The sequence below is a fragment of the Nuphar pumila genome, chromosome 3 (genome assembly GCF_984573655.1).
Source record: "Nuphar pumila chromosome 3, dmNupPumi1.hap1.1, whole genome shotgun sequence".
Lineage (NCBI taxonomy): Eukaryota > Viridiplantae > Streptophyta > Magnoliopsida > Nymphaeales > Nymphaeaceae > Nuphar > Nuphar pumila.
The window spans coordinates 22,164,849-22,189,860 of NC_143251.1; the positions used below are offsets into that span (position 1 = coordinate 22,164,849).

A 25,012-nucleotide genomic window follows, 5' to 3' on the forward strand; every position below is an offset into this window, starting at 1 on the left:
AGGGTATGCTAGAAAATGGGGTATGATAATCAGAATGTCACAGGGTATACAATTCTATTAACTGGTCAGCATACACCAAGGTATTTAATTGACACAAACTGTATAGAGGCATGCTGTTAACATTAAAAGACTGTTCAATTAACACAAATTGTTCATAACATAATAGTGTAGGCAATTAACACTAACCGATATTTATCTTAGCAAAATATACTTCTAATGATTACTCAAATTTTTGAACCTAACACTATACATGATGAGGTCCCAGATGGTCATACCTTTGCATTTAGAGTTTACAACCCATTGAGTAATTGCATAAACAGATAGTACAAAGTTCAAATGTGCAGATTCAATGTTTTTCATATTAAACCTATATTCGGTATATACATATTAAAGCCCCCTTGGTGCTCTAAAATGAAAACAAAATGTGAATCATACACCAAGCAACAAGGAACTAGTGTCGTTCATACTGTCTTGCACCAGCCTGGGGCATGGCCAGGATTCCCCTTCCTTTTTTTCTTTTTTCTTTTTCTTTTTTTGAATCAATCAAGTTACAGGCCAGCTCCCAGCTGACTAGGTCAGCTGGGCCTGGTTCAAAAGGTGCACAGCACCCATCCGACTTGGGTCGACTGGGCCGATCACCCCCCCAATGCGCAGCATATATATATATATATGCCCAGCCGATCACTCGGCTGGGTCTGCTATCATGGCTGAGGCCTGATCGGCCAATCGAACAGAGTTCGATTGGTCCATCAGCCAAATCCCACAAAACCCAAATGACCCAATACGTATTTTTCTCATTTGAAAACAATAGAAACACAGCTAAAAACAGAGATCATAAACTAAATCCTAAACTTAATGTATGATAAAACACACAAAATCGTCATATTGCTATGGTACCAACAGTGTACCCAACAGCGACCCAGTCGGTATGAATCGAAGGGTACCCGTTAACAGCAAGGAAAAGAAAAATTAATAGGTTATTGGGTCCCAAAACAGAAATCACCCAAAAATTGGGGTTATCCATTTCAAAGAATCGGAAACCCCACGACTGGGGCTAATCCGATACCACAGCCTAACCCCCAAATCGTTTGGGCTAGGGATTTTTTTGGAAAGTAGGGTTTAAAAAAAAACAATCCCCAAATCGATTTGGGCTGGACTTGGGTTCAGTTTAGGGTTAGGTACAGTAAATCCCCAAATCGTTTGGGTTTTCGAAATGGGGAACAACCTAACCCCCAAATCCACCCATGGAATCGAACCCATGTTCGATTCCTCACCCCGATTCCAAGGAGCACCGTACCTGATTCCGATGGGTTTCCCGGCGATCGAAGGCTGGGGACGCGAAGGTAGGGCCGCGACTGACACTCCTTGTTGCTGTCGCGACAGGGGGGTACTCGCTGCAGTCGCTGATGGCTGCTGGTTGCCGCAGCTCGCCGGCGAACTCCTCCTCTCCGATGCACACTGACAGAGAGAGAGAGACGGGGGAAAAGAGATGGGGGAGGAGAGAGTGCCCGAGTGAAGAGGGAAAACCCCCCCTCTCCACTCCTTTTATCGGCCCTCTCCATGCCGAGATGGGAGGAGTTGGTTACGCATTGCGTAACCCCCTCCTGCCCCCCTTTCCTTTTCTGTAACAAACCTATCGGGCAACCCTTATCGGGTTGCCCCTTTCTTTAAAAGGGTTGTTACACAGGGGCGCGGCTCGGGTCCGGACCCGAGACCCGTAACCCGGCCCCAATCGATATGGATCCACAAGTGGATCCAAATGGATCCACTGTGGATCCTCGAATTAAATTAGATTTTTTTTTAAATTTAAAAATTTTATTTATTCATTATTATCATTAAATCAAGGTTTCAAATGAATAAATCCTAATTACCCCCCCCCCCCTTATGGGTCCTGGATCCGTAATGTGGATCTAGGCCCAACTTGAAAATTTTGAGATATTTTCAAATAAGAAATCTCGAGTTTTACAGTATCACACATCAAAAATCTTGTTACCCCTCAACAAAATGGTTTAGCCGAAAACAAGCATAGGCATATTATAGAAACAACAAGGACTTTACTTATTATAAACTAAGTACCTAAAGATTTTTGGGTTGAAGCTGCATTAACTGCAATTTATCTTATTAACAGAATGTCATATTCTTCCTTAAAAAACGCATCTCCTATTAAAAAACTTTTCAAACAAATCCCAGATAAATCTTTATTAAGGGTTTTTGGATACAAGTGTTTTGTTTTTACCATGGTTGCCAGTCGAGGAAGCGGGAGCGGGAAGCGATACGGGAAGTGAGAGCGGGAAGCGAGGCACTTTCAAAAATTTAGGAAGCAGGAAGCGTGAAACTACTTAGAAGCGAGTCACGAACCGTCTCAGAAGCGACCTAGGAAGTCAACCGGAAGTGACCTAGGAAGCGAGGGGGAAGCGAAAAAAGAAGAAGAAAAATAAAAAATAAAAAATAAAATGGAAAAAAGAGAGAAGTGAGGGGGAAGCGTGTTTCCCATAAAAGGGAAGCGCGCTTCCCAAAAAAAGGGGACACTTCCCCATGCATTTCGGAAGCGCGACGTTTCGTGCTTTCGAAACGCGCATCGGGGAAGAGCGCTTCCGATAACTCTGGTTTTTACTGACAAAAATGACAAACTCTCTTCTAGTGTTATTCCTTGTATTTTTCTAGGATATACAAATAATCAAAAAGGCTACAGATGTTTTGACTTTAAAACTAAAATGTTATATATTTCAAGGAATGTAGCATTTTTAGAAAATGAAAGTTTTTTTGAAACTGAGAAAACTAAGGAAATAAATAAGTATTCTTTTCTTTTGGATTTAATTCCAAAGATTGGTGATTGTGATATTGATGAAAACCAAGAAATTAAAAATGATGTGATAAGTGAAGAACAATCTCAAAAAGATCAAGATTATATCCAATATTCCGGGCATGGTAATTTAGAACATCTATGTGCTCTTGAAAAGTATACCAATATTAAAAAACAGGGAGAGATACAAACCAAAAGGTCATCTAGAGTTTCAAAAATCCCTGAAAATTGTCCTATGAGTCATTTTCACCTAAGTGTCAAGCCTACATTGCATTAATACATTCCTATATAAAAGCTTCCAACTATGTTGAAGCAAAAGAACATTCTGAGTGGGTAAAAGCTATGAGAGTGGAATTAGATGCCTTAGAAAAAGCAAATACTTAGATTGTTCAAGACATTCTCCCATGAAAAAAGCCTATAGGTTGTTGATAGGTGTATAAAGTTAAAACCAAGAGTGATGAAACTCTTGAAAGGTACAAAGCCAGATTAGTTGCCAAGAAATATTTTCAAGAGTATGGAATACATTATGAGAAAGCCTTTGCTCCATTTGCTAGAATGACCACAGTTAGGACCTTAGTAGCTCTTGCCTTTGTGAAAAAATAGTCCATATATTAAATGGATGTTAAAAAAACTCTTCTCAATGGAAACTTGGCTGAAAAAGTTTATATAGAAACACTGTCTGGCATAATTATCCCTAAAAGAAAAGCTCTTCACTTAGACAAGGCCTTGTATGGTCTTAAATAAGCACCAAAGGCTCGGTATGACAGGTTTAGTCAAGTTATACATGATATTGAATTTCAATTTTGTCTGACTGATACAACTTTGTTTATTAAGATTTCTGATGCAGGTATTATTATCCTTCTCCTCTACGTGGACGATATGATCATCACTAGCAGTGATAAACAGGGAGTTGAACACATTAAAAAGCTTCTCAAAACACATTTGAAATGACTGATTTGGTTTTTTTTTTAAATTCTTCTTATAGAAGTTGCTTATTCTTCTAAAAGTTATCTCTTGACTCAATCTAAGTTTGCTTTAGATATTGTTGATAGGTCTGGTATCTTAGATGATAAGAAGGTTGACACTCTAGAAGTTGTTAATGTCAAAATGAAGATTGATTATAGAGATCCACTTGAAAATCCAACACCATACAGACAACTTGTTGGGGCATTGTCATATCTCTCAATTACGAGACCTGACATTGCGCATGCAGTTTACACAGCAAGCCAATTTCAGCATGCTCCTACTACTGTTATTACGGGATCAGTTTTATATATTATTAGATATATTAAAACTTATATTTTTTTAGGACTTTTCATGTTGGTTTCTTTATTCTTAAATTTAATTGCTTATACTGATACTGACTGGGGAGGTGATCCAAATAACCGACACTCAACTACTAGTTTTTGTGTATTTTTAGGTGAATCATTGATTTCTTGAAAGTGCAAGAAGCACCAGAAAGTTTCTCTCTTATCAACTGAAGCGGAACCCAAAGTCATGGTTACAACCACTATAGAAGTGGTCTAGCTAAGGAGATTATTGGCTGACATGGGTGTTCAAAGTAAAGGAGCATTACGACTATATTGTGACAACAAAAGTTCCATCTTCATTGTAAGCAATCGAACCTTCCACGAACAAACCAAACACATTGAGATGGATTGTCACTCTGTACGAGAGGAATTCCTACATGACACTATTGATCTTTCCTATGTTACTTCAGAATATCAATTGATAGATTTCTTCACCAAACCTCTCATTGCTCCTACATTTCACTTTCTCTTTGACAAACTTTCAGTTATCCAACTGTAAGTTTGAGGGAGAGCGTTAAAAAATGTAAATGTATATATATATAGTTGCATTTGAACTGTAAATGTATATACATTTACATTTTTTTTCTTTTTTTTAGTTGCATTTGAACTAGTCAACATAGGAAACTGTTAGGGTCTCAATGGCTCTATTTAGAGTCGTTGGGGTCCCAACGACTCCCTATGGCCTCCTTCTCTTGTATATACATATGGGGCCAAGCCCCACTTCAAATATATGCTTCTTGCATGTGTCGAGATCAATAAAAACATTTATTTTTTATCTTTTGTTCTTTCCCCCTTTGTGGGTGTTTGTAAGTGAACCTATTTGTGGTTGTGTGTGTGTTCATTTTGATATTTTGGTGGAACTCTTTTGAGTGTTCACTTTTGGTGATTTAGTGAACATCTTCGAAAGAACTCGTTTCCTTACAAACTGCAGAGGTTATAGCAGAATTACCAGAAGCTTCTTAGATAGGTGGAAAGCCCACTTTCCGGAAACTCACTTCGGAAGCGCAATACTCCTCGCTTCCAAAACTTGATGAGAATCTTGATTCTACCACACTTCTCCTATGTTTTTCACACGTTTTATTTGTTCTTCGTATATGTTCTCTCACTCTACTTTTCATGTTTTTTATGTATTTCCTCTCACGCTTCTCACTCACTTCCATGTGCTTTCTCTAAATTGGTAGTCATCATTTTTAGATTTCGTTAAAAATTTAATTCTTATACTAAAAAATCATGAAATTTAAGAAGTCACTTTTATTTTAGTTTTTATTTGTGTTTCATTTTGATTCTCATTCAATTCATATATTTTCTTTTTTATACCTCGCTTCCTCTGCATTTTAAAATGCATCGCTTCTTGCTTTCACTTCCCGTATTGTTTCCCGCTTTCGCTTCCTAGTTTGGCAACCTTGGGTTATAGAATCCAGTTAGCTACAAAACCAGATTACAACACTGCATGTATAAAGTAAATAACTACAGAAAACTGGTGAACTTATATGCTGATCATTAAATGAAGTACACATCAATAATAATATTCATCATCATTATCATCCTTATAACACCATGGTACCAAAAAATAATAATAATAGTAAAGGCGGCAACTATTAGTCTATTACTAATAATAGAGCATGATATAAAAACCTTCAGCACAAAAATGAATCAGATCCATGTCATCTGCATGTATAAAGTAAATAATTACAGAAAACTGGTGAACTTATGTTGATCATCATACCTCTGTATAAACACCAGCAAAGCCGCTCAACAGGGCCATGATCTGCATTGAAATCCATTTTTGTTATTCTTGATCAAATATATGGCAAAAAAGGATTGGTTGTTGCAGAAACAAATGGTTGTTACTCAAACTCACAATTGCCATAATCCATCCTTGAAAGGGAGTCTGAAGAACATGATCTGATCTGCACAAGGAACATTATTTATAAGAGATCATTCAGGAATCACAATAAGATAAAGAAACTTCTGATGAACAGATTTTCTAATGAGACAAATGACCTTTATTTTGCCACTTCTGATATCAATTATTTTCCTACAATTACTAACATAAATGCATGAGCAAGCACAAATCACACATACACACCAAAGCAGCTCAAGAAAAGTTAAATCTAGCAATCAAATGGCATCAATAAATGAAAAAATCAAAATGAACGGTTAAGACTTACGAGGAATTAAGTTGTGCAGTAGTAACTCCGACAGATAGAAGAACAAAAGCTGCCCACTGAATCTCACTTAATCTGAAGGAGGACAGTTAAACAGCCAGTGCTTAATCAATTAGAAAAAGAGGTTAAATCAACTAAAAATTGATAAATTCAACTGCAGATAAATGTAAGGATCATAAAACACAAGCATTCACAACTATACAAACGTATATTCACGGTCATGTTAGACTTTCTTGTGCTTTCTGATATGGCATCAGAGCAATGCAGGTTCAGTTCTTGTGCCTGTTAGAATGTATTGTATAAGATTATACATACATACACATATATATAATCTTTTTTTAAGCTATGTATTTTGGGTATATGACCTGGGGTATTTTGGTCATTTCACATATGTAATAAGAGCTATCCACTAGGGACAGTTTAGTCATTTTATAGTCTTTATTTTTTGTGAACTTTTTTATTTATTGTAAGGACACTATGGTCATCCTGACCATAGTCGTTGGGATAGCTTCCAATGACTCTTGGGAGCTCCCCAAGGCCATCGTACTTGTATATATAAGAGGGTCTTCCCTCTCATTTGTTTCTAGCTTGTTCTAAGCATATTTGAATAAGAATTATATTTTTTACTTGTGTTCTTGCTCTCTTTTTAGAGGTTATGTGTTAGCCCTTAGTGGCTCTTTTGTATTTGTCCCATAAGTGGCTTTTGTACTTGTGTATGTGCACCTTTGTAGCCTCTTTGTGGCATTGCATTTGTGCACTAGTTGTTTCAATCATGGTTGCCAGTTGAGGAAGCGGGAGCGGGAAGCGATACGGGAAGCGGGAGCGGGAAGCGAGGCACTTTCAAAATTTTAGGAAGCGGGGAAGCGTGGGACCACTTAGGAGCGATTCGGGAAGTGTCTCGGAAGCGACCTAGGAAGCGTCTCGGAAGCGACCTAGGAAGCGTCTCGGAAGCGAGGAGGAAGCGAAAAAAATAAAAATAAAAATAAAAAATAAAAAATACAAAAAAATTGAAAAAAACAGGGGAAGCGAGGGGGAAGCGTGGGGAAGCGAGGGGGAAGCGTGGGGGAAGCGTGATGGGAAGCGCGCTTCCCATTAAAGGGAAGCGCGTCCCCCATTAAAGGGAAACGCGTCCCCCATTAAAGGGAAACGCGCTTCCCAAAAAAGGGGGACGCTTCCCCCCACGCTTCGGAAGCGCGACGTTTCGCGCTTCCGAAGCGCGCTTCGGGGAAGCGCGCTTCCCCTTTTAGCTAGGCGCTTCCGGTAACTCTGGTTTCAATTCATGGTATCAGATCCTTGTAGCTCTAAAAGACGTGTGGATTTGAAAAGAGGTGTTGGAAGTTCGGAACGTGTAAAGAAGCTCACGGTGCATCTATATCAATTTGGGATATTTCCTCTTCTTCTTCTCTCTCTCTCTCTCTCTCTCTCTCTCTCTCTTTCTTATCCGTTATAGCTAATAAAGAGATTGTAACAGTTGTTCCCATCAAATTTGATGGAAAAAACTATAATATGTGAGCCGCAGTGGTTAAAAGAATTTTCATGAGCAAAGATATGTAGCAATTTGTTGATGGTTCTGCATTGGAACCACAATCAATTCTCACTAAAATAGTTATTGGGAATGATGGTGTATCTAAGGAGGAGAGTCTTAAAGGAATAGAAAGAGAAAAGATCATGCTTGAGTATAAAAAATCCTATAAGGAGTGGAAAGTGGGTCAAGCCAAGGTTTTTTCCTCTTTATGTGTAGTATACATGAGGAACCATGCTTCGACATTCTTGAATTTGAAAGAGTCGACGAAGCTTGGGAATATACTAGACAAACATATACCCAAAAAGATGTGGCTTATAAGTGGGAACTTGATGCAGTGCGGGCACGATGAAACCTTCACGGTGTTTTGAATCTGATGTGGCTGCTCTTTGTTGTCACGTGAGAACTCTCAAACAGCCACGTTAAGGGACTGTCGCAGGGCAGACCTACCCACTGATGTTGTGTGGAAGGTCAGCTGCAATGTTCCTGCTTGCTGAGATGGTTGGCGACGTTGGTGCTCTTTGAAACAACGACGGAATGGAGGCTGTCCGCTCTTCGGGCTGACGTTGATGTTGATTCTTCAATGCACGGGTAGTTGTGCAACAACAAATAACTTAATGGAAAACGTTGACGCAAAGGATCAATCGATCCAGTCAATAATGTATTATTTGTTGAGAAAGACTACAACGAGTCAATACAACGTAACCAACAAGGAAAAATGAAAAAGTGTTGTATCAGCTGGCAAGCAAACAAACAACATAAATGCAGTATTCAAAAAGGCTGCTGCCAAGGCTAACGTGAAGCTTAAACAAGCAATGAAGAAAAACCAGTAGGAAAGCAAAGAAGGCAAGGACAAAAACCAAGGACTGACAGAGGAATAATAAAATATTCAGGCTGACAAAAAGAAAGAACTCCAACACAAAATGACAAGAAACCAAACCATAAAGGATGTGCGGCTGAAGGAAATGAATAACAACGAAAACTAAAAAAAACAAAAAGGAAAAGGCTGCTGCAATATTGATATTTTTCTCCATCCCCCGCACGCAACCCTAAGTTGGGTTATTTAAAAGGGATTGGCTGGATCCAGGACTCGGGTCCGGACCCAAACTCTAAACACGGTTGTGTGTTGTTGGGTATGGGACGTGCTCTGCATCATTCTCCCCTGGTTGGAAAGAAGTCGGCTCTGACGACTTGTTGTCATCACGGTACACATATAAATCGAACACATTGACGATAGGCAACATGTATCGATATTCCTGGACGATTCCAAATTAAAGCTTATAGATTGGTTTTGAAATTGACCATCTATACCATTTGCTATGGCACTCCATGGAAGCACAAGCTGAATTTTTGTCCCTCCTGCACACGGTCTTAAGGATTTGGCTAGAATCCCAACAATACAAGCATGCTTACCAAAAAACTGGACCACCTGCTGAAAACTTCACTATATCTGCCCCGAATGCATAGTGGCTCTGCTCACCGTCCATAGAGAAATCCTTGTTCTGGATCTTGCTCCCAAAAGCAAACCCAAACAGCTTCAAAAGATCAATTATTGCTAGAATGTTCAATGTTTCATAAAGAGGCCTGTCATTCCCCGTTGCTGAAACCATAATAATATTATTTACAGTCAACTCCCAAACCGTTTCGACCAATGGAAGGTCTAAGTAATCAGATCTCTTTGAATCAGTATCTCAAAGAAGACGCATCAGAGATTGTGTCACACCCCCAGACTTGATATTATTTTTAGGATAGGCATTCACACCCTTATTATCCATTTTTGGCAACTCAAGATGGTTTACTCTTTGAGTACCATTCTCCTTTCCTTCATTTACCATTGAACTGTGGAGCAGGGCATGGTTATCTGTTGTTAGATGGGATTCACGCTAAGGGTGCATCGACTGGCCTATTTTCGCGAAAATGGGATTCACGCGAGCCGTTGCGCTGTCAACCGGATCTGCTATCGGCGTTGGTGTTGAAAATGCGCGTTGTTCCATCGTTGATTCAAGAATGACCAACCGAACGATTCCATCCATTCGTTTTGACAAACCGACTACCTCCTTCTCTAGGCGTAGCATATCTTCTTGCATCTCTGTCACCATGTCGAGCATCTGCTTCATGATCTTCTCTTGTGCCTTTCCGTTTGTAGGACCGTTCCTCGCCCCTTGCATCATGTCGTTGACGAAGGAGGCGAGGTTGGGCTCTGATACCATTTGATGCAGTGCGGGCATGATGAAACCTTCACGGTGTTTTGAATCTGATGTGGCTGCTCTTTGTTGTCACGTGAGAACTCTCAAACAGCCACGTTAAGGGACTGTCGCAGAGCAGACCTACCCACTGATGTTGTGTGGAAGGTCGGCTGCAATGTTCTTGCTTGCTGAGATGGTTGGCGACGTTGGTGCTCTTTGAAACAACGATGGAATGGAGGTTGTCCACTCTTCGGGCTGACGTTGATGTTGATTCTTCAATGCACGGGTAGTTGTGCAACAACAAATAACTTAATGGAAAACGCTGACGCAAAGGATCAATCAATCCAGTCAATAATGTATTATTTGTTGAGAAAGACTACAACGAGTCAATACAACGTAACCAGCAAGGAAAAATGAAAAAGTGTTGTATTAGCTGGCAAGCAAACAAACAACATAAATGCAATATTCAAAAAGGTTGCTGCCAAGGCTGACGTGAAGCTGAAACAAGCAATGAAGAAAAAACAGTAGGAAAGCAAAGAAGGCAAGGACAAAAACCAAGGACTGACAGAGGAATAATAAAATATTCAAGCTGACAAAAAGAAAGAACTCCAACACAAAATGACAAGAAACCAAACCATAAAGGATGTGCAGCTGAAGGAAATGAATAACACAACAACTACGCCTTCATCCCAAAACAATTGGGGTCAGCAATATGAACCAAAAAAAGAAATTCATTTTGGGTCTTCCACATGAATCCTTTTCCTCCAATCATTTCTATCCAATGCCATGTCCTCGGTGAGCTTCAAAGCATTCATATCCTTTCCTATCATCTCAATCCAAGTCTTCCTAGGCCTACCCCGACCTCTTTTAACTAATATATTTTCCCATTTCTCCAACCTTCTAACTGGAGCATCATTAGGCCTTCACCGAATATGTCCAAACCACCGTAAACGATTCTCTCGCATCTTATTTTCAATGGGTGCAACACCTACCTTCTTACGTATCTCCTCGTTCTGAATCTTATCTTTTATTGTATTTCCACACATCCATCTAAGCATTCGCATCTCAGCTACACTCATTTTTTGAATATGATGTCTCTTGGCAGCCCAACATTCCGTACCATATAGTAAAGCGGGTCTAATAGTCGTCCTATAAAACTTTCCCTTCAACCGCAATGGCATTCTACGATCGCACAACACTCCAGTTGCACTTTTTCATTTCATCCACCCAACCTTTATCCTATGATTTACATCTCCATCAATTTCTCCATACTTTTGAATGATGGATCCCAAATATTTGAAATAATCATTCACCGGTATTTCTTGCTCACCAAGCTTCACTACACTCCCATCACTACTTCGTTGCTTACTAAACCAACATTCCATATATTCAGTCTTACTCTTACTCAACTTAAAACCTTTAGCTTCGAATGTTTCTCTCCATAATTCTAACTTAGCATATCAAAACAATATCATCAGCAAACAACATACACCACGGTACATTTTTCTTGAATTGATCTCGTAAGCTCATCCATCACTATCGCAAATAGAAAAGGGCTTAAAGCAGATCCTTGATGTAACCCAACCGTTATCGGAAAATTGGTTGTCACCCCTCCACAAGTGCGAACATTGGTTACTACTCCTTCATACATATCTTTAATTATACTAATGTACTTGAGAGAAACACCTTTCTTCATCATTGTCCAGCAGAGAACGTCCCGAGGTACTCTATCGTATGCCTTCTCTAAATCAATAAAAACCATATGCAAATCTTTGTTCCTCTCTTTATATCTTTCAATAAGTTGTCTAAGAAGATGTATAGCTTCCATAGTTGATCTTCCAGGCATAAAACCAAATTGATTCTCCGATATCATGACAACTTTCCTCAACCTAGACTCAATCACCCTCTCCCAAAGTTTCATAGTATGACTCATGAGTTTTATACCACGATAGTTTGTGCAATCTTGTATATCACCCTTATTCTTATATAAAGGCACCAAAGTACTCTTCCTCCACTCATTAGGCATCTTATTTGTTCGCCAAATCAAGTTAAAAATATTTGTCAACCATTCTAAACCTTTTTCTCCCAAGCATTTCCAAGCCTCGATAGGTATACCATCTGGGCCAACTGTCCTTCTAGATTTCATTTTCTTCAAAGCCTCTGCAATTTCTTTCTTTTGAATCTTGCGCATGAAGTCATGATTTATCTCATGAACAGGAATGGAGAAGTCTCCAAGATCTTGAGCATGACTATCATTAAATAGCTTATCAAAATAATCTTTTCATCTCTCCTTAATCTCCTCATCTTCGACTAAAACCCTTTGCGTTTCATCTTTGATACATCTAACCATACCCAAATCCCTCGATTTCCTATCTCTCATCTTTGCAAGCCTATAAATATCCTTCTCGCCTTCTTTGGTATCCAACTTGTCATAAACCTCCTTATATACCTTAGCCCTCGCGTTTCGAACTACTTTTTTAGCTTCCTTCTTTGCTATCATATACTTCTCCAAATTCTCATTATCACGACTCTTAGATTTCTATAACACTCTTTTAACCTTAATAGCTAATTTGACATCCTCGTTCCACCATGATGTATCCTTACCTAGTGGTGCACCGCCTTTAGACTCACCCAATACCTCCTTAGCCACTTTTCTCATGCCACCCGCTATCTTATTCCACATTGATTCTAAATCCTCCTCGAGACACCAATCAACTTCCTTAACTACCTGCTCTACAAACTGCCCTTCTAGATTTCATTTTCTTCAAAGCCTCTGCAATTTCTTTCTTTTGAATCTTGCGCATGAAGTCATGATTTATCTCATGAAAAGGAATGGAGAAGTCTCCAAGATCTTGAGCATGACTATCATTAAATAGCTTATCAAAATAATCTTTTCATCTCTCCTTAATCTCCTCATCTTTGACTAAAACCCTTTGCGTTTCATCTTTGATACATCTAACCATACCCAAATCCCTCGATTTCCTATCTCTCATCTTTGCAAGCCTATAAATATCCTTCTCGCCTTCTTTGGTATCCAACTTGTCATAAACCTCCTTATATACCTTAGCTCTCGCGTTTCGAACTACTTTTTTAGCTTCCTTCTTTGCTATCATATACTTCTCCAAATTCTCATTAACACGACTCTTACTTAGATTTCTATAACACTCTCTTTTAACCTTAATAGCTAATTTGACATCCTCGTTCCACCATGATGTATCCTTACCTAGTGGTGCACCGCCTTTAGACTCACCCAATACCTCCTTAGCCACTTTTCTCATGCCACCCGCTATCTTATTCCACATTGATTCTAAATCCTCCTCGAGACACCAATCAACTTCCTTAACTACCTGCTCTACAAACATTCCTTGTTTAGCTCCTTTCAGTGCCCACCACTTAATTCTAGGATCTATCCTATGTCTATCCCTTTTGCGGCATTGTCTAATTCTAAGATCTAAAATTAAGACTCTATGTTGTGTAGCTACACTTTCTCCCGGTATAACCTTACAATCGATGCAACAACCCCTATCTCTCTTTCTAAGTAGGCAAAAATCTATCTGACTCGTATTAACCCCACTTTTAAATGTTACTAGGTGAGACTCCCTCTTCCTAAACCAAGTGTTTGCTAAGATCATATCATAGGACAAACAAAAATCTAAAATCCTTTCTCCACTTTCATTTCTTTCTCCTATACCATAGCCTCCATGGATACTCTCAAATCCATCCCTACTAATGCCTACATGTCCATTAAGGTCACCACCGATGAAAAGCTTTTCTCCATAAGATATCCCTTGTACTACTCCATCTAAATCTTCCCAAAATTGATGCTTAATGGAATCGTCTAAACCTACTTGAGGTGCATAAACACTAATAATATTAATAATATCTGTACCTAATACTAATTTAATAAGTAAAATTCTATCACCCTTCCTACGGACCTCAACTACATTATCTATAAATTGACGACTCATAACAATCCCTACTCCATTCTTATTCCTATTTATTCCTGTGTGCCAAATCTTATATCCCCAAGGTTCTATCACTTTTGCTGAAGGAAATGAATAACAACGAAAACTAAAAAAAAAACAGAAAGGAAAAGGTTGCTGCAGTATTGATATTTTTTTCCATCCCCCGCACGCAACCCTAAGTTGGGTTATTTAAAAGGGATTGGCTGGATCCGGGTCTCGGGTCCGGACCCAAACTCGAAACACGGCTGTGTGTTGTTGGGTATGGGACGTGCTTTGCATCAGATCTCAAAGATAAAATACATAGTTGCAAACAAGGTGATAAATCCGTGAGAAAATACTATAGTACCTTCAAAAGGCTTTGGGATCAATTGGCTAAGCTTGAGCCTATATGGAAAACTCTTAATGATGCTCAAGAGTGGAACATCATTCATAGGGAAAACCTCTTCTCTTACATGAAGTTTTGGTTTCAGTATGTATGGAGGAGACAAGATTGAAATCTGTATCCGATTCCAAGGAGGTTAAAGATAATGTTTTGGTTGTTTCAAGATCGGATGCCAATACAAATGTTTATAAACAACTACATATTTCAAAACCTTACTATAAAAAATCTAGATATGATGACAACAAGAGAAGAAATATAATAACATGTCATAATTGTAGATAACCGGGATATATCAAGCCCTATTGCCCCAAGTTCAAAGAAAGAGAAGACAAAAATGTGGCATCCATGAAAACATTTTACAAAAAAAAAATGGAACCAATGAAGATTCAAAATCCATTGGAACCATGTTCTCTTAAATCATAGAGGCCCTTCATCCACTAATCAAGAACTCTTCTTCCTCTTTTTCGGGTGTCGCGGTCTCTACATCTTCTTCTCCCAGTAAGGTTTCTTGGCTTTTAGATTTTGAGGCTTCATTTCACGAATCCTTATATATTTCTGCTTTCCGAAGGTTGCACTAATTTAATACAAAATAATGTTTGTACCGTCGATGGGTCCTCTCTTAATATAAAAAGCATTGGAATTTTCAAAAGTACTTCAAAATTTTCTATTCCAAAATTAAATTTATATTTTCTCTTTGTTTCTCAAATCACCGACCATGGGTGTAGTGTCTCCTTCTCATCTAAGTAGTGTTTGGTGCAGAATCTACAATCCAAGAAGCAGATTGGGGAAGAACATAGAAAAGGGGACCTCTACTACATTGATTGCCTTCTTCTAAAAAATAATTTTTGTTATAATGTTCAAAATGTTGACTTATTTTTGTAGCATCAAAGACTAGAGTAGGACATCCTAGTTTATCAAAGTTGTCTCATGTACCTCGTTTGAATAAATTTTGTAATGAAAAAATCCATTGTAAATATTGTGTTTTTGGCAAAATAAAAGCTCTTTCCTTTCTTAAAAGGACCTTCTTTTCTTCTAAATTGTTTGAATTAGTGCACTCAGATGTACGGGGACCTTCCCTTGTCTTATCTAAAGGTGGTTATTCTTATTATATGATATTTGCTGATGATTATACTAGATTTTCTTTTATATACTTTCTTAGGTACAAATATGAAGTTTTTGAAAACTTTAAAAAAATATCATAATCTTATTAAAAATAAATTTAAAGATGAAATCTTTATCTTCTGCTCTGACTTTGGGGGAGAGTTTATGTCAAATGATTTCAAAACTTTAAAAATAGTGTAATTGTACATCATTTGGCCTCCCATAGTGTGGTGGTTTATAGGTACGAACATAGTTTTCCGGTCTAAATACGGCTAGAACCGAGTTATCATCACTCTTAGATATTCACTTTTTAAGTCTATTTTCTTTCATACTTAATTCTTCTATAGTATCTTCTATTAAAGGAACTTTCCCTCGATGAAAAAGAGCGGATTTGGTGGATTTAAAATCCGATCTCAAACCATTAATGAATTGGTAAAAATGCTTTGTGTTTATTTGATTTTGACAAAGTTCTATATCTTCCGGACAATATCACTTCGGTTCAAGAAGAGCCAACTCTTCCCATAGTTCGAACAGTCCATTATAGTACTCTCTAATATTTTTGTCTCAAGTCATATTTTGTATATTGACTTGAAAGTTGCACACATGTGCAATATTTTTAAGAGAACACATTCTCTTAAGGGAATCTCATGCATCGTTTGCATGTTCGAGTTTAGCAAGACTAGAACGCTTTTTAATGTCAACACTACTAATAAGTCAAGATATAATCTTTGCATACTCCATTATCCATTTGTTCAGCTTCTTCTCATAAGTGGTCATTGCCTTATTTTTCTCATCCTCTATAAGAGTCACCTCTTTCTCACCTTCTACTAGCTTGAGTTCTGGATCGGTCCCATCCACTAGTCCCCACAACCCTTTTCCCCATATGAGGTGTTTAATAATTGAAGTCAATGTTACATAGTTTGAATCACTAAGCTTGATGGGTTTTATGGTGACATTTTCATTGTCATCTATTTTTACAAGAGTAAAGATAAAGAAAAAGACTAAAGAGGATAAGAGAAAGAAGAGAGGAAAGAACAAGAGCAAGGGTGGAAATCACGAGCACTCCACCACCAAGCAAACGCCACCGATCAAGAACACGAGCACTCCACCACCAAGCAAACGCCACCGATCAAGAACACGAACACTCATTCACCAAGCAAGCACCACCAATCTATTACTTGAAATACAATCACGATCTTACTAGCACTTGAATAGGGATTGCAAGAGAGCTTCAACATTTTCAAATTTGGAATAGCATGCTTCCCACTGTTCCGAAAACAATTTCAGTTTGATCACCAAACTCTGATACCATATAAGGAAATGAGTTTCCCTGAAGATGTTCACTAAATCACCAAAAATGGACACACAAAAGAGTTTCACCAAAATACCAAAATGAACACCCAAAGAACAACAAATAAGTTCACTCACAAACACCCGCTAAAGGGGACAAGAACAAGACATAAAAAATAATATTTTTATTGATTTCAACACATGCAAGAAGCACACATTATGGTGGGGCTTTGCCCATATTTATACACATGGAAAGAGAAACCATAGAGAGTCGTTGGGGGTCCAACGGTTCTGCGGTTCTCTATGTTGACTAGTCAACATTTGTTGACTAATTCTATTTCAAACAAAAAATAAAACCTACAACTAATCCTAGTTACATGTGACTATTGTAATAAGACACTAATGAAAAAGATAATATCACTAAGTAACTAAGAGATGCACAAGCATACAAGCAATAGGCCACTAATGGGCAAAAATACAATAAGCCACAAAGTGGCAATTGATTAACACAGACAATATGAGAGAGAGAGACACCTAAAAAATGTATAACTCTTATTGAGAAAAGCTTAAACAAGCTTACAAAGTAGTGGGGAAAAGCCTCTTATTTACACATAAAAGGAACCAAAAAGAGGCTCCACATAGTATCGTTGGAGCCCCTCCAATGGTCATGTTTATGACCATTTGAGGGGTCCAACGACTCTATGGTAGACCCCTCTTTCAATATAAAAAAGAAAAGAAGAAAATAAAAAATAAAGAAAGTGAAAAAAGCATATCCCTATTGGATATGTGTATATACATGTGAAAAGACTATTTTACACCTAGTGGGTATTACAATATATATATATATACACACATTTACATTTTTAACACAAAGATCATGTGCTTATACACCTCAACAAAATGGATTAGCTAAAAGAAAACATAGGCACATAATTGAGACCACTAAAACTCTTTTAATTTTAAAAAATATTTCAAAACACTTTTGGGCTCAAGCTTGTTTTGATTGTTGTATATCTTATCAAGAGACTTCCATCATCCAAGGTTCAAAATATTTCTCCATAAGAAAAACTCCTTCAAATTTTCCCTGATTATCTTAGAATAATACCATTTGGATATAAGTGTTAATTCTCACTAACAAAAATGATAAACTCTCTCCTAAAGCTATAACGTGTGCATTTTTTGGATGTGGGGAAACAAAAAAAAGATTTAGATGTTATGATTTGAAAAAGGATAAACTATATATATCAAGGAATGCTTATTTTTTGGAAAATGAAAGCTTCTTTCAAAATGTGCCTAAGAAGAACTCTAAGTATTCGTTTTTACTTGAACTATTACTTCAAAGTAGTAATGTCTCTTTTGAGAATGTTAGTAATGAAAAACCTCAACTCAATCTTCAGGATGATGAGAATATTGAATCAAAAAGACCTATAGAAGATGAGAAAATGATAGACAACCAAGTGCGCTAGAAAGTTATTCCACCTTAGAAATCCCACAACTAGGAGTTAGAAGATCGGACTGAATCTCTACAACAACAACAACAACTACGCCTTCATCCCAAAACAATTGGGGTCGGCAATATGAACCAACAAAGAAAATCATTATGGGTCTTCCACATGAATCCTTTTCCTCCATTCATTTCTATCCAATGCCATGTCCTCGGTGAGGTTCAAAGCATTCATATCCTTTCTTATCACCTACATCCATGTCTTCCTAGGCCTACCCCGACCTCTTTTAACTAATATATATGTTCCCATTTCTTCATCCTTCAAACTAGAGCATCATTAGGCCTTCGTCGAATATGTCCAAACCACCGTAAACGATTCTCTCTCATCTTATTTTCAATGGGTGCAACGCCTACCTTCTTACGTATCTCCTCGTTCCGAATCTTATCTTTTATTGTATTTCCACACATCCATCTCAGCTACACTCATTTTTTGAATATGATGTCTCTTGGCAGCCCAACATTCCGTACTATATAGTAAAGCGGGCGTAATAGTCGTCCTATAAAACTTTCCCTTCAACCGCAATGGCATTCTACGATCGCACAACACTCCAGTTGCACTCTTCCATTTCATCCACCCAACCTTTATCCTATGATTTACATCTCCATCAATTTCTCCATACTTTTGAATGATAGATCCCAAATATTTGAAAGAATCATCCACCGGTATTTCGTGCTCACCAAGCTTCACTACACTCCCATCACTACTTTGTTGCTTACTAAATCGGCATTCCCTGTATTTTGTCTTACTCTTACTCAACTTAAAACCTCTTGCTTCCAATGTCTGTCTCCATAATTCTAACTTAGCATTAACCCCAGCTCTAGACTCATCAATCAAAACAATATCATCAGCAAACAACATACACCACGGCACATTTTCTTGAATTGATCTCATAAGCTCATCCATCACTATAGCAAATAGGAAAGGGCTTAAAGCAGATCCTTGATGTAACCCAACCGTTATAGGAAAATTGGTTGTCACCCCTCCACAAGTGCGGACATTGGTTACTACTCCTTCATACATATCTTTAATTATACTAATGTACTTGAGAGAAACACCTTTCTTCATCATTGTCCACCAGAGAACGTCCCTAGGTACTCTATCGTAAGCCTTCTCCAAATCAATAAAAACCATATGCAAATCTTTGTTCCTCTCTCTATTTCTCACAATAAGTTGTCTAAGAAGATGTATAGCTTCCATAGTTGATCTTCCAGCCATAAAACCAAATTGATTCTACGATATCATGACAATCTTCCTCAACCTAGACTCAATCACCCTCTCCCAAAGTTTCATAGTATGACTCATGAGTTTTATACCACGATAGTTTGTACAATCTTGTATATCACCCTTATTCTTATATAGAGACACCAAAGTACTCTTCCTCCACTCATTAGGCATCTTATTTGTCCGCCAAATCTTGTTAAAAAGATTTGTCAATCATTCTAAACCTTTCTCTCCCAAGCATTTTCAAGCCTCGATAGGTATACCATCTGAGCCAACAGCCCTTCTTGATTTCATTTTCTTCAAAGCCTCTGCAATTTCTTTCTTTTGAATCTTGCGCATGAAGTCACGATACATCTCATGAAAAGGAATTGAAAAGTCTCCAAAATTATGAGCATGCAAACAACAACAACAACAACTACGCCTTCATCCCAAAACAATTGGGGTCAGCGATATGAACCAAAAAGAAATTCATTTTGGGTCTTCAACATGAATCCTTTTCCTCCAATCATTTCTATCCAATGCCATGTCCTCGGTGAGGTTCAAAGCATTCATATCATTTCCTATCATCTCCATCCAAGTCTTCCTAGGCCTACCCCGACCTCTTTTAACTAATATATTTTCCCATTTCTCCAACCTTCTAACTGGAGCATCATTAGGCCTTCGCCGAATATGTCCAAACCACCGTAAACGATTTTCTCGCATCTTATTTTCAATGGGTGCAACACCTACCTTCTTACGTATCTCCTCGTTCTGAATCTTATCTTTTATTGTATTTTCACACATCCATCTAAGCATCTGCATCTTAGCTACACTCATTTTTTGAATATGATGTCTCTTGGCAGCCCAACATTCCGTACCATATAGTAAAGCGGGTCTAATAGTCGTCCTATAAAACTTTCCCTTCAACCGCAATGGCATTCTACGATCGCACAATACTCCAGTTGCACTTTTCCATTTCATCCACCCAACCTTTATCCTATGATTTACATCTCCATCAATTTCTCCATACTTTTGAATGATGGATCCCAAATATTTGAAATAATCATTCACCGGTATTTCTTGCTCACCAAGCTTCACTACACTCCCATCACTACTTCGTTCCTTACTAAACCAACATTCCATATATTCAGTCTTACTCTTACTCAACTTAAAACCTCTAGCTTCCAATGTCTGTCTCCATAATTCTAACTTAGCATTAACCCCAGCTCTAGACTCATCAATCAAAACAATATCATCAGCAAACAACATACACCACGGTACATTTTCTTGAATTGATCTCGTAAGCTCATCCATCACTATCGCAAATAGGAAAGGGCTTAAAGCAGATCCTTGATGTAACCCAACCGTTATCGGAAAATTGGTTGTCAACCCTCCACAAGTGCGGACATTGGTTACTACTCCTTCATACATATCTTTAATTATACTAATGTACTTTAGGGAAACACCTTTCTTCATCATTGTCCACCAGAGAACGACCCTAGGTACTCTATCGTATGCCTTCTCTAAATCAATAAAAACCATATGCAAATCTTTGTTCCTCTCTCTATATCTTTCAATAAGTTGTCTAAGAAGATTGTATAGCTTCCATAGTTGATCTTCCAGGCATAAAACCAAATTGATTCTCCGATATCATGACAACCTTCCTCAACCTAGACTCAATCACCCTCTCCCAAAGTTTCATAGTATGACTCATGAGTTTTATACCACGATAGTTTGTGCAATCTTGTATATCACCATTATTCTTATATAAAAGCACCAAAGTACTCTTCCTCCACTCATTAGGCATCTTATTTGTTCGCATGACTTTCATTAAATAGCTTATCAAAATAATCTTTCCATCTCTCCTTAATCTCCTCATCTTTGACTAAAACCCTTTGCGTTTCATCTTTGATACATCTAACCATACCCAGATCCCTCGATTTCCTATCTCTCATCTTTGCAAGCCTATAAATATCCTTCTCACCCTCTTTGGTATCCAACTTGTCATAAACCTCCTTATATACCTTATCCCTCGCGTTCCGAACTACTTTTTTAGCTTCCTTCTTTGTTATCATATACTTCTCCAAATTCTCATTATCACGATTTTTACTTAGATTTCTATAACACTCTCTTTTAACCTTAATAGCTAATTTGACATCCTCGTTCCACCACGATGTATCCTTACCTAGCGGTGCACCGCCTTTAGACTCACCCAATACCTCCTTAGCCACCTTTCTCATGTCACCCGCTATCTTATTCCACATAAATTCTGAATCCTTCTCGAGACACCAATCAACTTCCTTAACTACCCGGTCTACAAACATTCCTTGTTTAGCTTCTTTCAGTGCCCACCACTTAATTCTAGGATCTATCATATGTCTATCCCTTTTGCGGTATTGTCTAATTCTAAGATCTAAAATTAAGACTCTATGTTGTGTAGCTACACTTTCTCCCGGTATAACCTTACAATCGATGCAACAACCCCTATCTCTCTTTCTAAGTAGGAAAAAATCTATCTGACTCGTATTAATCCCACTTTTAAATATTACTAGATGAGACTCCCTCTTCCTAAACCAAGTGTTTGCTAAGATCATATCATAGGACAAACCAAAATCTAAAATCCTTTCTCCACTTTCGTTTCTTTCTCCTATATCATAGCCTCCATGGATACTCTCAAATCCATCCCTACTAATGCCTATATGCCCATTAAGGTCACCGCCGATGAAAAGCCTTTCTCCATAAGATATCCCTTGTACTACTCCATCTAAATCTTCCCAAAATTGACGCTTAATGGAATCATCTAAACCTACTTGAGGTGCATAAATATTAATAATATTAATAATATTCGTACCTAATACTAATTTAATAAGTAAAATCCTATCACCCTTCCTACGGACCTCAACTACATTATCTATAAACTCACGACTCATAACAATCCCTACTCCATTCCTATTCTTATTTATTCTTATATACCAAATCTTATATCCCCAAGGTTCTATCACTTTTGCTTTCTCACCTACCCATTTGGTCTCTTGTAGACATAAAATATCAATCTTTCTCCTACACATAACATCTATTAACGCTACCAACTTACCAGTTAAAGATCCTATGTTCCAAGTGGCTAACCTAATTTTATGGTCTTGGACTAACTTCTTTACCCCCACCCGTCCAACAAAGTGAGGGAACTCTTGCCTATTTGACACCACACTCGGGCGCCGGTGTGACGCGTCGCTTCCGGGCGACGACCTAGCAACCCTTGCCCATTTATCACTGCCTCCGGGCCTATAGAGTACAGCGTGTCGCTCAGTAGGGAACGCCCCAACAAAATTCTCATATTGGGACCTCCTAATAGATTTGTTTCGTATGAATCATTTTCTCCACAATATAGAGTTTGCTTTGCTAAAATTTTGTCATATTTTGAACCAGTCACATATAAACAAGCAAAGGAATATCCCAAATGGCTAAAAGCTATGAATGCATAATAGGAGCCTTAGAAAAATATAAGACTTGGGAAATATCCGAATTGCCTAGGGATAAGAAAATCATAGGTTGCAGATGAGTGTATAAAGTTAAAACTAAGAGTGATAGGACCCTAGAAAGGTACAAGGCCAAGTTAGTTGTCAAGGGTTATGAACAAGAATACGGGATAGACTATGATGAAACATTTGCAATTGTATCTAGAATGACTTTAGTTAAGACTCTCATAGTTGTTATTGTTGTCAAAGGTTGGGCTATCTACTAAATGAATATTAAAAATATTTTTTAAATGGGAACTTAAAAGAAAAACTTTATATAGATACAGCTCCGGGATATGAAGCGCCTCCTAGTAAGTTGCTTCTATTGGAAAAGGCTTTTTATGGTTTAAAATAGGCACCCAAAGCCTGGTGTGATCGTTTTAGTTATGTTATGCTCAAACTTGGTTTTAAATCTTATTATACTGATATTGTCATGTTTACTAAGAAATCTGATGTATGTTGATGACATAATCATCATAGGTGAAGACAAACAGGGTCATGGATTTCTTAGATTTTTCCTAAAAATTGAGGTTACTTATTCTCTTAGGGGCTATTTACTTTTTCATACCAAGTTTGCTAATAATATTATTGACAGGTCAGGAATATCCTGACGAAAAGGTGGATACTCCTAAAGTTATTAATGCAAAAATGAAGATTGATGATGAGATACCTCTAAATGATCCTACCACGTATCGTTAAATGATTGGCGTATTGACTTACTTAACTATTACTAAGCCTAATATAGCGCATGGAGTTTATACTGCCAACCAATTTCAACATTCTCTCACCACAGTTCACATGAGTGTTGTAATGAGAATTGTTAGATATTTACAAACATCTACTTCTAGAGGTTTTTGTTATTCTCATCTTTTCTTGAGTTGATTGCATATTCCAACTCAGATTGGGGAGGAGATCCAAATGATCGACGCTCAACTACTAATTTTTGTGTATTTGCAAGTGATTCTCTGGTGTCGTGGAAATACAAAAAACAACAAAAAATATCATTATCATCAACTGAAGCCGAATATTGTGTAATGGCTACTACAACATCAGAGATTGTTTGGTTGTGAAGATTACTTGAAAATATGAGCATTCATCTACAGACACCCTCCAAACTGAGTTGTGACAATAAGAGTGTAATATACATAGCTGGCAACTATACATTTTATGAGAACACCAAGCATATAGAAATAGATTGTTACTATGTACGTGAAGAATATCTAAAGAATACCATCTTACCATATGTCACTTCTGAGTATCAACTGGCGGAGTTCTTCACCAAAGCGCTTCCGTCACCTCGATTTCATTTCCTTTTTGACAAACTTTTAGTGATCACATCGTAAGTTTGAGGGGGGTGTTAGAATGTACTGTATAAGATTTTATATATATAATCTTATTTTAAACTATGTATTTTGGATATATAACCTGGGGTATTTTGGATATATAACTAGGGCCAGTTTAGTCATTTTATAGTCTTTATTGTTTGTATCTTTTTTATTTATTGTAAGGGCACAATGGTCATCATGACCAGAGTCATTGGGATAGCTCCCAACGGTTATAAATATAGTCATTGGGAGCTCCCCAAGGCCATGGTACTTCTATATACAAGAGGGTCTTCCCTCTCATTTGTTTCTATGCTTGTTCTAAGCATATTTGAATAAGATCAAAATACAATAACCAAACCCAAAATACAACATAACATCCCAAATGGACCGTATAGGACATGGACCCTAAAATAAAGTTACAGGCCAAACCTCCAAAGGGTGTGTATGTAACAATCCACACCCCTTAGAATTTTCCTTGTCCTCAAGGCAAAGCTTGGTATCCAGCAGTCATAAATATAGTTCTCCGGAAAATCTCGGCAAAGGAAAATCTCTGGAGATTTTGAAAAAATTGTTTTTATGAGGAAAATCTCGACAAATTAAAAAATGTAAAAAAATAAAAAAACATAACATTTTATTCTAAGCAATGAAAAATATTTAGCAACAGTATGTAAACGAGCAAAGTAACAGAAAAAAAAAATCAACTATCAAGCAAAAATTATAAATTAAAAACCACAACATCT

General features: G+C 37.7%; 1 protein-coding gene across 1 annotated transcript in view; it reads right to left on the reverse strand.

The window, feature by feature from the left end:
- Positions 1-25,012, reverse strand: part of LOC149842263 (CMP-sialic acid transporter 2-like) — a 62,019-nt gene that overhangs the window by 12,403 nt on the left and 24,604 nt on the right. The window contains exons 6-8 of the mRNA XM_089999033.1: positions 6,285-6,356; positions 5,975-6,023; positions 5,840-5,881 (exon numbers count right to left, since the gene is read on the reverse strand). Coding sequence (XP_089855159.1) covers positions 5,840-5,881; positions 5,975-6,023; positions 6,285-6,356 — 163 coding nt within the window. The remainder of the gene's footprint in view (positions 1-5,839; positions 5,882-5,974; positions 6,024-6,284; positions 6,357-25,012) is intronic.